We start from the raw sequence: 15,024 nt of genomic DNA, 5'->3' as shown, positions 1-15,024 counted from the left end.
AATATATGTGCCAATTGTGGTGTATAGATGTATCAATGGAACTCTAAATATCCATACGATAAAGTCACAGTATCACAGTTACCATTGCATCCTGCATTGCCGAAATTCTAGCTATTTTGCATACAATGGACGAAAATTCATTTGTGGATTTTATAAGATTCAATCAGTAACTGAACCGGGGCGGGGGCCGCTACCAGCTACCAACCAACTTTGACCCGCAAGTCACGGCACACTTGAGGAAGGTGACGTATTCTGAGCAATAAGGTCCCCTTTTATTCTGAAGAAGACCAGAGGGCTTGAAAATTCGGTGTGTCCAGTTTTTCAGTTGGAAAATAGTTTAACCTTTTCAACACTGCCTCTTGTACTCCTTAGCCCTTAGCCACCAACTTCTTTCCAAGTTCTCTTCTATATGTAAATCATTGTCAAGGCTGTGTCGAATTCGCATATCTATACGCTGTGTAACAAAACCATTACTGCTGTCTACTCCTCTGGCGAACCAATACCACGCTGTGAAATTGCTCCGAGCCAATCCAATCTCCCCGTGCGGTAGAATAACTTGCCACTTACCTGGTTGGAAACTTTAGAAAGGTTTAGAGACTCGTCAAAACTATTTTCAACACAAAAGCAGAATTTTCCTTCAGGATAACAGAGGATTCTATTGTTCAGAACACGGTCACATTCCAGAAGTGCAACGTGAGTAACAGGTCAAAGCGGATAGCTTGTAGCGGGCCCCGTCCTGGTTTCACGAAGGTCGATGATTCTGGATGTAGATAGCATATCCTTAAGTTCTCTCATAATTCTATTCAGCTACAAAGTCCGATACTTGTGTTGGAGAGTTAATTCATAACGTGATGTCGTATATACCAACACAGATAAACTTTCATGCTAGACTTCACAAATCTTTATCGCTATGCTACATTCAGTGGAGAGACCCATAGCTTACATTCAACAACGCACTACAATCTTCCAAACACATGCACATGCAATGGTAGCAAACTGCCTTAAGGCTGATGCATGTAAGTTCAAATTTGGATGAACTCTCCCCCCGGCAACTTTAAGTTCCTGCAGAACTTAATGAAAACGTACGAAATTACATAGATTTGATGAAGAATCCATTACGACATGGGCAAAAGAATAACGCATTCGCATAATAGCAGTGTGTTCGCGATATTCTGCCCATTAGAATGCTTGACACATTCTTTTCTACTCCTGAAACCAATGCAAACAGAAGACTCCAGCAGGGCTGTAACCATTACCGAACATACCGGCAGTTATCAATCTTACAAGACTACCTTGTGGGGATTGTAGGTTATCTCTGCCGCTCAAACTCGGCACGGATACGTCAAGAGTAATTTCCCCGGTTGTTTGTCTTCTAATGGCAGCAATTTAGTCATTTCCACACCACATACCGCTTGGATTGTCCGGGGAAAGCAATTCGTCAGGTAATTTGGACAAGCCTTGAGGTTCACTTCGGGACTATGTACTACAATTTTCAGGAGTAGTATAATTTTATTTATTGCAACATTTAAACAAGGCAGTGCATAGTGGTACCTTACATCAGCGGTGCCACTGAACAAATATTATTCAAGATATGTAACAGAAATATGTAACATGAACACCTGATGTACAGAAACTGAGGTAGACACGTGTAATATTGGCAACAGAAACAAAGAATATGTGTATCAACAGTAACAGAAACACAGAATCTGTGTAATAATGGAAACAGTCACTGCAAATCCGTGGATCAACTTTAGATGATAGCAAGGGTGATCCTTCGAGTTAAAGATGCACAGTTGCACTATTAGATAAACTCTTGATATGTAACACTGACGTCTTCAAGTCTGTCAATGAGGAGTTTATGTCGGTGGCATAGTTAGGCTCATCTTAGATAAGTTTCATCATGGCCTCGGAGAATAAGTCAAGGGCATACGCAATCAAGAAGGGTATCTGGCAAAGAGGTTTGGGAAGGCGTAAACCTGAAAGGTATAAGAATCTATGTTTCACCGTCCCTTAAAATATCTGCTCAAGGTCAACCCACTTTGTAAACCTCAAGTCAGTTTGTTTTATGTTGAAGGTCATTGTAGGGTTAATTTGAACCAACCAATAACCGACTAGAGTTTAAGGCTACAGAATATAAAGACGACTGAATGGTCTTTTATGATGTGAAACCAACATAACACAATATTCCTTGGGCGGAGGACATGCTGTATGCCTGTAAGGTTTTTCATTACTCTGAGAATGAGTCTTCACTATAGGTGTGTCCATAGGCTGGGCGTTTGAAACCGTGCCTAGAATTTGAACAAATATTAGTACATCTCAACGCAATTCGGCTGGTCAAGGCTATTATGAACCATTCTAAATCAACCAATCACCTGGTATGTTTAAAGGGACCCAAAGCAATTTTAGGGCACGAAAATAGAATTTTGAAAGTCGACTTATTTATTCATTTCTATACATGATTAGTTCAAATGGCACTATCACAATGTATAGCGACGTTCATGATGCAAACATACAACGTCGTTGTGATGTGAGAACTCACTAAAATCGTCGCTGGGGTTTTTGTAGACTCGCGAAACTAAGGGAATATGATATGCTCAAAGTAGGAAGTTATTACGCAAATAAGCTCTCAACAGTGTTAGTAAATGTCACTATCATGAAGATTTCAGATTTTCCTTTATTCCCTTTTTGGGCTGTTATGCTGTTTGCACTTTGACCTTACCCATAATGCATCTCGTCTCCCAACATTCAATGGGATTCGTGAAAAGGTCCATAGAAAACCCCCGAAAACAGCTGGGTCTGACCGGATATTGGACAAGAATGCACTTTAAATGATGTTCCCATGGAATTGGAATGCCAATTGCTGTTTCTCAATTGTCACATCTTCCCGCTGGGTACGAAAAACATTACGAATGCCTACTCCTCTGGTGCAACAATACGACACTGTAAAGTTGATTGGAGGCACTCAAATGTCTACGTGCTGCAGGGTACGAAACACAAGCTTAAGAGTCTTGAGCAGCTTTGCGTTTCTACATCTTCGAATAAGTGAGGCTTTATTTTGGTGAAAGTTGAGTAGTTTCCAATACAAGTATTGGACCCGCTGAATGTGTCGATCTGGTCTCTTGAAGACTCGGTTGCTCAGACTATGTCACTTTCCAAAAGTGTGACGTGAGGTTGTTGGAAGTCGGCACCGTCCGCCGTCCGGGGTCAGAGAATTTTGAGTACGGATGTAGATAGCTTTCTTTGCTCCCCTCAAGGAATAGTCTTGTTCAGCCTCAGTCCAATCCTTGGTTTGGAAAACAGTGTCACATATACCATAATTTTGTATACCAACACAGATGAACTTCCATGGTAAAATTCATTTCTGTTTTATTCAGTGAGGAGACATTTAAGCCAACCACACACACACACTGTCTTGAGGCTAAGGCATGCAGATTCAAATATAGATTACCTCTTCCCCCGGCAACTTTAATGTCCTGCAGAACTTTATGAAAACGTACGAAAATTATATGGCGAAGAACTTATTATGGCATAGGCTAACGAAGTATCAATTCCTACAATAGCATTGTGTTTGCAATACTCCGCCCATCAGAATGATTTACACATTCTTTTCTACTCCTGAAACCAATGCAAACAGAAGACTCCAGCAGGGCTGTAACCATTACCGAGCACACCGCCAGTTATCAATCTCACAAGACTACCTCTGGGGATTACAGGTTATCTCTGCCGCTCAAAGTCGGCACGGATACGTCAAGAGTAATTTCCCCGGTTGTTTGTCTTCTAATGGCAGCAATTTAGTCATTTCCACACCACATACCGCTTGGATTGTCCGGGGAAAGCAATTCGTCAGGATAATTTGGACAAGCCTTGAGGTTCACTTCGGGACTATGTACTACAATTTTCTGGAGTAGTATCTTTATTTTCTCTGGAAGCAAGTCGTTCAAGGACATTCGCAATCAGGACGAATATATCTATTCTACTGTATCTTGCTGAGAGATTTGAACAGGCGTGCACCCGAGTGGATGAATACTAGGGTTTCACCGTTCCCTGATGTACACGAAAGATTTCCTCAACACACTCGATCAAGTTGACGTTATGGATAAGTGGTCCTTGTGTGGTATGCTGAAGGTCACCGTGGGGGTAATTTCAACCAACAAATAACTGCCTATAGTTTAAGGCTTTAAAAGATAAGAACAACTTAGTGGTCTTTAATGATGTGAAACACGGACATAACGAAATACGCCTTAGGCGGAGGACATATTGTAAGGTATATATTTCATAACTCTAATCTTACGCTTCGTAGGTGAATCATTTTACTGTGTGAAACCAACATAACGCAATACTCTTACATGTAAGGTATTTCGTAACTCTAATTTTACTTTCAGGAGAGTGTATTTTAGATAGGCGAATCCATAGGCTGGACGTTCGAAGTCGTGACTGGAATATGAACACGTATCGGTAACGTTAGATCTTAACGCATTTTGGCTCCTCTCAATATTGCAGTCTATATCCAATATGGACCGTTATAAATCTACTAGACACATGTTGCATGATTTAAGCCCCAACGAGGAACAATAGCTGTAAAGAAAGACAAATTTTCGAACTGTCGTCTGGCTCGATTGCTCAAGATGTGTCTCCCGGAAGTGTGACATTAGCAACGGTCAAAGGTGGTTGGAAGTCGGTACCGGCCCCGGTCTCTGCTCACGGAGATTGAGAGGCCCTGTTGTATTAAGCCTTTGACCCGTTGCTCACGTCGACGTCATATCACGTTTCCCAAAAGTGACCTATCCTGAGCAAATGAGCTCTCATTTACTGTTGAAAAAGATCAGGGGCTGGTTGAACATTTTCTTTAATCCTCAAGTATATCCTTCTGCCTCATGTTATCTATCAACATCTTTGATAATTTACTGCTGATTACATGAACAAATCCGAAATCAGTTCTGTGCCATTTGCCGTTTGAACCATTGCCCCCTCCTGAAAAGTTAGTAGAAGTGAAAAAAAGCCTGAAAGCAGCTAGGTCCGACCAAACAAAATGTTGGGCAGTCTTTAAAGAATTTGTCCATGAATCTTGTACGTCACTTGCAGTTGTACCGATTCTTCTTAACATCACTATATACAGCCTGTGTTGTAACCGCCTTAGGCTACGTCAATTGCACTCCAAACATTTTCAAAGGTAAATCCACCGCACACTGCCTTTTATGTATCTGACAAAAAAAGGTTTACAATGTTTCTCCCACGCAGCTTAAGCTCCCCAAAACGCTATGGGTCAACAGACTACAGTAAAGCCTTTGATCGCGTCAGATATGACGTAACCATCTGCCCACTGATCCGTCTTGGTTTGCGGCTGGCTATTGCTAAGGCCCCGTTCTACTGAATTGGGACCGTAGGCCGCTTGGGTGACCCGGGTTGGATTTTGGGAACCTATGACTTGATAAGTTTAATGTGATTGCATGATTTGAAAGACAACGCAAAAAACAAAATGCAACTCTTTTTCAACGAGGTCGCCGCCAGTGTCAATAGTGGAAAGTGGATAGAATAATGTGGACTGTAAATCGATGCCGGGTGATACGATATCATAGAGAGGTCTCTGATACAGATGCGCTAACATAGGGTGTTCCGCAGGGCACACTACTCGGCCCTCTTTTCTCCATGAATGGCATTAACAGTGCAGCCTGCCATGCATCTTGATATTCGTCGATAGCTATAACTTTGATTTGTTTGAGGCCAGAATAGTATACTCGGCATCCAGCAGCACCAAACAACACTTTACATAAAGTATCTAATTACAGTCATGTGCGTAACGTTTTCCATTCTGTTGCTATCTATTACCACTACCATATGCATATTACATATCATTGCTAGCCTGTGACGGTTCCCTTTTTTGCACTGGACATTATCTATATTATATTATATTCCAAACCATCCATTTGATTAATCCTCAACGTTGTTGCAAGTAAGCAAGCAACGTTGTTCAATGTTTATTCAAGAAATCTATGACCAACACATTTTTTTTTTTTTGGTTTCAGACAAAACAAACATTGACATCTCCTCGCCCGAGGGAAGCAGGTTGGCAATAAACAAGATACCGGTGAGTATTTATATCATGTTGAATAATGAGATAATGGTTTTCAAATTGCAATTTAGGCGTCACTTAGTTGGTTGACAGGAATCGACGCCAATATCGACTTAGCACGCAAAAGTAAAAGCCATCAGTGCAGTCGTCTTGCGCTGTGAAATGCACACTCTAATAAACATAGTCCCAGATTCGACACACACCAATTCAAATGTCTTCTTCCCGTAGTCAAAGCACGGAAACAGGGATTTGTGTCGGGTATGCTCCATGTGTCAAGATAACTCCAGCTTTCTGTCACTATCCTTCAACAAATATTTTGCAGCCAGCATAGAAATCCCTCATTTCTTTTCTGTAGACAACATTTGATAAAGACTCAAGTCAAAATCATCTCGAAAATCTTATTTAATAAGATGTATAGACTGTGTAGCTGATGGTTTATAAAACATCCCAACATGCCGTGGATTGGACAAATCCCCCAGACTTTAGGAATTACAATACAATCATATGGTTGGGAACACCACATAAAATGCTCGCTTACGCATAAGACATCGAAAGCAGTTACAAAGCCATGCTGGTAGTCCTTAACTATGTCATGCCTTTCTTGATATCGAATTTGGCCAAAGTCCAGGCTCAAATTGTATTTCATATGTCAGAATCATCTCAAAACTCTACGTTTATACGATGTACATGTATAACTTGAGGTTCATAAAACGTCCAAACATGTTGTGGATTGGACAAATCTCCCAGATTTTATGGATGACAATTCAATAAGATGGTTGGAAACACCACACATAAAGCTCGCTTACGCATACGAAATACAAAGCAGTCGGTAGTTCCTTACAATGTTATGCCTTTCTTGATATCGAATTTAGTCAAAGTCCAGACACAACTTGTCTTATTTGATGTCCAAATACACGTCATGAAGACTGACATAAATATACAGTAAAGAAATTGAGTACTTTTTAGATGTAGCTTTTGGTCCAAAATACCGGACCAAACATTATGTCGTAATTGTGCTTCTTGTGCCATGAATTGAAATCTTTGTAGCATCTTGCAATGCTTTGAAGAAGGTAGTAAGAAACTACTCATTGGTCGGCTGACGTACGAGGGTGATCAATAAGTCCTCGGCCTCCCCCAGAAATAAGGTGCACAACTCAAATTTCGGGGCATATGTGTGGTATGACGTCTTTTATTTCCAGTCGACGTCCATTAAAAATTAGTAGGTAAGTGGCGAGAAAAACAAGGTTGAGCTGTGATCAGAGCTGTGTGGGTGGAGTTTCTCAATCCATGAATCGGCATAAAATCTTCGAAGACATTCTTTTTTTTTTTGTCAAAAGAAGTGGCTATTTGACTTTCAGCAGAGCAAGTCGGCCCGCGTACCTCAGGCCACCGCTCAATTGTCCATGTCCATGTCTTTATCCTTCTACCTCACTTAACGTTACTGGGTGTCACCTTCAAATTAAATCAAAATGATTCGAAATTTGGTAGACATTCATAAAAGCCTAGTTTTTTTTTTTAATTATTCCCCGATATTTGAGTTGTGCGCCTTATTTTTGGGTGAGGCCGAGGACTTATTGATCACCCCTCGTAGGCTGTACCCCGCGGGGCAGTGGACTACGCTCTTCAACGACTCAGTTGTGGGTAACTGCTAGAAGCCGCCAGTACAGATTCAAGCACGGTGTTTGTACCTTTTTGAATGACTTCATCCCTCAGTCCTATAATTATACCAACTCCAGACATGATGTCTATGTTGTAACAACTTTAAGTTGACAACTTGACAACTTTAAGTCTCAAATGTTAACTTATTCCGCGACGGCCTTTGAGTCTAATAATGAGTACGCTTACAGGTAATTAGATGAAGACATTTACGTGTGGTTGGTCACGCTAATTGTAGGGACCGGCGGTAAAGATATGACGCACACAGGATGTCTCTGTCGACTGTCATTATTGTCATGAGGCTGTTTTGGCTGTCAGTAAATGCAATTTGATTGATTGAGGTCAAAACGGAAAATGCTCTATAGCTTTGTTTCCCTTGTTAGTCTCTTGTTAGTACTGCAACTACAGTTCACATCCCTACGCATTTTCTCTTTAAACGACTACTCTCAAAAACATATTAAAACGCACAAAGACGTCAAAAATGTGTCATTCTTGCCGGAGGCGTCAGTCACAATACAAAAATATAAAAATTAAAGAGCTAAATGCAATAAATGCTCTTAAGAACAATAAGAACATAAACTAGAATGCTTCTGGAGATTAAAATTGGTAAATATACACATCCCTGTGTGGTTGGTTACGCTACTTGTAGGTAACGTTACCGGTGGTAAAGATGTACTGTCACAGGATGTCTCTGTCTACTGTCATTGCAACCATAAGGTTGTTCTGGATGTCAGTAAATTCAATTTGATTGATTGAGGTCAAAATGAAAAATGCTCTATAGATATTTTTTCTCGATACATAACCATGGCGAATTATGAGCGGCAGGGCATCAAAATAATGTCTGCCATATAGCGTAGACTACAAATTATCTAAAGAATGCAAAAGGACAGTGTTGTAAACTCGCGCATACGAAGAATATCGCCTTGGGACGGTCCCTCGCAGCAAAAATACGTTTGCCGCAACTTTGCAGTCATGTCGTTCTCAAGCGGCTAGCTCACTGTCGTACTCTAGCGACTGTTGGCTACATTATTGCGTCAACTTTGCGAATTATTAGCCAATTTGTCCGTGTGATCACACTGACGCGCGACGCACAGGTAATATACGTGACCTCTAGAAACAAAATGGCCGCACCCGGAATGTCATATTCTCAAAATCAAACGCGCCTGTTGGCGACTAGTTCGCGCCCAATCACGACATTGTGCAAAGTTGGCGACTGCTGGCGCATGCGTTTCGCAAACAGGCGCTGACATGTGCTGTCCAATAGGTTACCCGCTTCAGCTGTAACCACTACGCATAACCGCAGTCTTTTGCCTGTTTTGTCTAATAGCCTTGACTTTCCTCCCGTCTATTGTTACTACTGCAATAAGTTCACATCCCTCCGTGCTTTCTCTTAAAACGACTCCTCCAGAAAGACATTAAAACGCACAAAGACGTCAAAAAACGTGTCATTATTGCCGGAGGCGTCAGCCACAAGACGATTAGCACAAAACTTCAAGTCGAGATAAAAGTAAGAGGTTCACTTAACAACATAAACTATGATGCTTGGGGAGATACAAAGTGGTGAGTGTACGCATCCCTGCAGTCAAGACACGTACTTGTATGCGCACAAAACACGGCAACGCGAAGTTTTGACAGATCGTACCTACTTTCTTAAAGTCCCAAACTTTCTCTTCTTACATTGTTACAGCTTTCTATCGGTGTTTTCAGACAAATCTGTCCATCCTTTATGCTGTGTAGGTAATACCGACTGCGTGTCCCTAAAGCACGAGATGGAATCCTGTCTAAAAGTGCATGATGCATGCCTTATCCCACCCCGAAGACGACATGCAGCGATTTAAAGGACATTATCTTGAACCGTCAGCCTATATGAAAGGATTACTACCCACAGCGGGATTTACCTAACAGCATGAGCTGGACGAGAAAAAGAAGAAACTTTCAGATAAAGGAATTACGAAGACTTGCCAGGAGTATGATGCGCGTCTGTGAAAAAGTGTTCAATAAAAGTGAGTCCATATATAGAAGACGTCCTTAAGTCTCCTTAAAGAAAGGACGCCGGCAAGGATATGACCCGAAGACGTCTCAAGCTGACTGAGAAGTTCAATTTCGCGGACAGTTTCCCAAAGATAGCCGCAGATCATCCATTAGAATTTCGAGGAGCTGTCTAGGAGTGATAACCTTGAATTATGATGTCACTCGGGTATCCAATGTCCCCGCTGAAAAAGTCAATAAATGCCTTCCATTTTGAAACGCCGGTGGCATATGTTCAATCGGTATTATATCTTGCTTGCTACAAAAGTTTGGACTGTGTTGGAATGGTCCCAAACTTTGCAACTGAAAGGTACATTATCTCGACCGTATATTCTACGTCTGTCATATGCTATATCCAAATGGAAATATCATTTCTTAACGTAATCGTCTTTTGACAACGCCACGACTGAACAACACTCATCAGTTATCTCAAAGCTCGAGCTCCCGGTTCCAGGATTTTTTATCCAAAACCAGAAATATTTTCCAAAACAAATTTTCTGTATTTAAAACAACTTCTAAAACATGTGTTTTTATTTAGGCCAAATATGACCAGTATATTATGTGTGCAGATATGTGTGGACCAGAACAAAGCTTGTTTCCTGATTATAAGCGGCGGTAGAAAGTTTGCAAATCCTCAATATATTCATGCGCCGATGGTTGGCGGCGATGTTAATATTGATTCAATCGATTTTACATACTGATTTAGCGTGAGGTAACTTGACGTTTTGCCAGAAGTGTTGATTGGTGTTAAAAGAATGTACAAGGTGGTTTGTGGTTAGAGTTGTGGGATTAAAGGGTTTGGGGTTCGAATCCTCAGCAGGTACCCGTGTTGTGCCCTTGGGAAGGGCACTATACACCTATTTCCTCGACTCTACTCGGTTTTCGTCAGGGGCGTTTCTCTCTGATAGGATTTTAAGCCGGAGGTCCCCGTCCATCGAAGGTATCAAGAAGTCAAGACACAGCTGTATGCTAATGAGTCAATTAGCTCCTGTTGTTTGAGTACAGAAGCTAATGTTGTCTCGCGGGCATGGCCGGGCAGGAACCCAAAGTACCGCATAGTTCGACACGTAGGCCCCCTTTCCTGTTAAGGGTATAGGGTTGAACCTTCTCTCATACATTGCCTCATGAATTCTCTCATATATTTTCTCTCTCTCATATACTCCCCTTTTGTAAGTCTTGAAGAAGATGATAGCGGTTACTTAACAAATCTCAGCTGCCTTGACCTTTCCACATCATTATCTTATCAGCTCTGCCAACATAGAGGGAAGATAAGGAAAGGTTCATCAGAATTCATATTCGTCAGATGAGGATGATGATAGCGTTGCGTAACTGACTTCGATTAGCGACCTTTCTCTTCTATCTCCTCCCACAGTCACCTCATCGACCTTATCAGCTCTGAGCGATAAGGAAACTTAGCCAGCTTTCATCATTGTAAATTGAGGAAGCCTCTTACTAACATTCTTCTACCGACTTGAAAATTGGATAAACGTCGGTTCTTGCGAATCGATATCCACAAATCACAAAAGCGTGGGCGATTTGGTGCTTTATATCAATTGAAGCTTACTTTAAGTTGTAACCCTTTTTTCCAACCCAAGAGAATGACTCAAGAAAGTTGCCCATCGGTCTTCGTCAGGTATTTGACCAAATTTCCTGCGCGTATTGATCTTTAGGATGTGTGACGTCAGGAATGGGTCAAAGGTGCCCGGAAGTCGATACCTGCCACCGCCCCGTGTCAACGCGGTTTGAAGGCCCCTGGTAGATTTTCTCATTCACCCCACATGTTAAAAGTAGTCCGGTCATGTGTCTAAGATTTGTCTTAACGAGTTTGCCAAGTGCACGACCAAGACACCACTTCCAGACACTGAACGAACAATGGGGACTGGAACAGTATCTCATATCCCCAAGTCAGAAACATCATGATTGAGACAAGCTTGACTCACTAAGAGCGAGGACAAACTGGTCCAAAAAGGGAAGCACTTTTCGACCAGAATGGTTTTGATCCACTCGCACAGGGAATGACCCCCTACTCTTTTTGCCAATATCGGAGGCACGTCCCTAGCCAAGGCTATGTATTTTTTCTCACCTGAGTGAAGAAAGGAAATTTGTGTCATCGACATACGTAAGGGATTGGAACCCAGACCCACCTGATCCTGGTCCAAAAACTCGATAACTGTTACGCCAAACGAACCCACAATTTGCTTTATCTAAAGTCACGAAACATTTGAAGCAATCTGATTTATTTTGCGAACAATTCGCAGTTTCGAAGTACTGCTTTTGATCCTCTGTGTACACTAGCATGCTTAAAGAAGCTCTGAAAGATGATAATGGGGAAAAAATCTAAGAGTTTCTGACTGTTTCAATGGATTTTCAGTCGAGCATCCCCTACAATTTTGATTGGGTAACTTCTCACAGCATACCTTCAGGATGAAGTGTATATAACGTTTTCACTCACTTTCCACATAGATGAAGGCATGTGCTTACCACCATGTTGGTGTCCCTATTTGTATTTCACTAGATCACACCTCACTCAAGCGTACACAGCATTTTACACATACAGCGTGTTTCATCGGCAGGTTTTAAGTATCCTTCTGTTGTGCTCTTCTTTGCGCTGTAGACATTGAAAAGTAGTTATTTAAGACGGTTAGAAAATTTCAGAAAACGCTTGAGATTCGATTTGCTGATATGCAAACGGTGACACCAAAATGGCAACATACACAGCAATGACATCACGCAAAAACGATCTAATTAAAATTTGCACGAATCAAGATTTAACACGTCTTTTCTTCTATCCCCAGGTTCTGTGACTTTGCCAAATATGTCGACACCCTCGTGGTTGAGCCTCAACATGTCCTGGAACCACACTAACAACAGCAACTTGACAGCCGCTGACGATCTCTTTCCATCGGGTTATCTCGAATCCATCATCATTCCTATCTTCTACTGCGTAGTGTCGGCCATAGGACTGACGGGGAACACCCTAGTCATCTACGTGGTCCTCCGGTACGCCAAACTGAAAACTGTGACGTATATGTACATCATGAACATGGCCTGTGCAGACGAACTTTTCCTGATGACGTTACCGTTCCTTGCCGCCTACTACGCCTTACACAACTGGCCGTTCGGACTAGTGGTCTGTAAGGTGGTTCTCTCCGTGGACGCCTTGAACCAGTTCACCAGCATCTTCTGCCTGGTGGTCATGAGCTTTGACCGCTACCTGGCCGTAGTGCACCCGGTCAAGTCCGTAGGGTACCGGACCCCAAGCATGGCGCGGTACGTGAACATCAGCGTGTGGGCAGTGGCTTTGGTCATGACGCTGCCAGTCGCCATATTTGCCACGACAAGTGAAGGGAAGAAGTTGCCTGACGGAGTCATCTGCAATCTGCACTGGCCGGACAAGACCATAGGTTCGCACGTCTTTATCACGTTCACGTTCGTTTTCGGGTTTGCCGTGCCTCTCTCCATCATCGTCGCCAGCTATATTCTCCTGACGCGCCGGTTGCGAAGTCTCAGCAACAAGACTCACTCTCGCGAGAAAGAACGAGCGTACCGCCGGATCGAGCGCCTCGTCTACACAGTGGTCTTCGTCTTCGTCATGTGCTGGCTACCGTTCTATGCCTTCCAAATCGGAGGCCTGGCAGGGCTGTTCGAATATATCGACAACGTCGACGTGGAGAGTGGGATTTTCCACCTGGTGAGCGCACTGATGTACGTCAACAGCTGCTGCAACCCGCTGCTGTACGGCTATCTGGACGAGAACATTAAGCGATGCATCAGGGAAGCAGCTTGCTCCCCTGTCGGTAGTACGCCGCTTGGAGCCCCGCCTGTCGGCCTAGAGCTGCGCCCGGAACCCTCCCGGTCTCCACGGCTGGAAGGACGCATAGACGGCATCACCACGCCGCACCGAACACTGACGACAGCCATAACGAATTACGAGTTGACCCGATCTCCACGGAACTCTCCTTCGCCAAGCCCTCGGCTCGCTCGGTACATCCTCGGGAGGGAGCAGACCATTATCCTCCAGCACGGCACGCCGCCCGGCCTCGGGGCCTTCCTCCGCCCGCCCACTCCAAGCAGTCTGCCCGAGAAGGAAGAGAACGGAGACGTAGTTGAGACCCCTCCACACAAGAAGCTTGGTCAGGTCAGAGATCTTCACAACTCCTTGCAAAACCTTGCAACCACTTCAGTCTAGACAAGCAACGACGACTTGAACCTTCCCGAAGTGCAACCGATTGCCTACGAGTGCACCCGACTACCTACGAGTGCAAACGACTGCCTACCATGCCTTTGACATGTTTGAGAGACAGTGATGGTTGTCGCCTTCAAGATGTAAGATACAACGGCCTTGGTCACACATTATAAAGGCCATCAGACACCATATGATCAACAACTGAATACAAATGACCTTTTATTTCTTATTTGAACGATACTTAAAGCAATATCGACAAAGCCTTTGGATTTTTTCTTTATCTATTCTGTAAGCCATCAACGGACCGACGCAATCCAATAGGAAATCTTTTCGAAAACATTGAACATTGATGCCTAAGTTGGGATGCTAATTGGGGTACAGTTAGCAGTTTTATCGAAAAAAGTGCAATTTCATTTGCATACTTAGCAATTTTATTCGTATACCTAACAATTTAAAGGTATCCTTTATAAGTATACTTACCACTGTGTGCGGTAAAATTGTACCGTATTCCGTAAAATTGCTAAGTACACAAGTGCAATTGGTAAGCATAGAGTAAAATCACTATTCATGCCAAGACGCACCTGTCAAATGAGTAGAGCAAAGTGGATATGTTCATAAGACAGCCTTTCATTTCATCAATGGCATTCAGTTATTGAAAGGGATAAAAATATCACCGACAAGAAGTTTCTGTCATCAAATGCACCTTTGCTTCATCGTAAAATTTGGATGAGAGACACGTCCATCGACGATTTTCTTTGAAATAGATTTTTTTCAAGTTTCCTTCTACATCTATAAACTTTTTTCTCCCGTGATGACTTTTTGGTCATTGACCATGGATGTTGCATTTATTCTTGAAGACAATTAAGCTGCTTGGTTGGAGTTTGGATTTTTAATCTTTTGTCTTCAGAGTTTGAAACCATCAATATAAGGATATTTTGAACGTAAGAGTTTGTTGTTCTAAGGAATTCTTAGACGTAAAGATATGACAAAAGACATTGACATTGATTGAATTGACAGTTCCATATTCAGGAATGTTATTCGTAGTATCATATTTGAAAATGAGGAATATTTATTTCTTGGTTAA

At 42.5% G+C, this 15,024-nt stretch overlaps 1 protein-coding gene across 1 annotated transcript in view; it reads left to right on the top strand.

Annotated features, from left to right (window-relative positions):
* Positions 1-15,024, top strand: part of LOC136440979 (somatostatin receptor type 5-like) — a 29,210-nt gene extending 14,186 nt beyond the window's left edge. Inside the window, exons 2-3 of the mRNA XM_066437187.1 lie at positions 6,024-6,085; positions 12,550-15,024. Coding sequence (XP_066293284.1) covers positions 12,570-13,943 — 1,374 coding nt within the window. The 5' untranslated portion in view covers positions 6,024-6,085; positions 12,550-12,569 and the 3' untranslated portion in view covers positions 13,944-15,024. The remainder of the gene's footprint in view (positions 1-6,023; positions 6,086-12,549) is intronic.

The sequence above is a fragment of the Branchiostoma lanceolatum genome, chromosome 8 (genome assembly GCF_035083965.1).
Source record: "Branchiostoma lanceolatum isolate klBraLanc5 chromosome 8, klBraLanc5.hap2, whole genome shotgun sequence".
In the NCBI taxonomy this organism is placed as follows: Eukaryota; Metazoa; Chordata; class Leptocardii; order Amphioxiformes; family Branchiostomatidae; genus Branchiostoma; species Branchiostoma lanceolatum.
The sequence above is the reverse complement of the archived record's forward strand: the minus strand, read 5'-3'. Positions and strand labels throughout refer to the sequence as shown.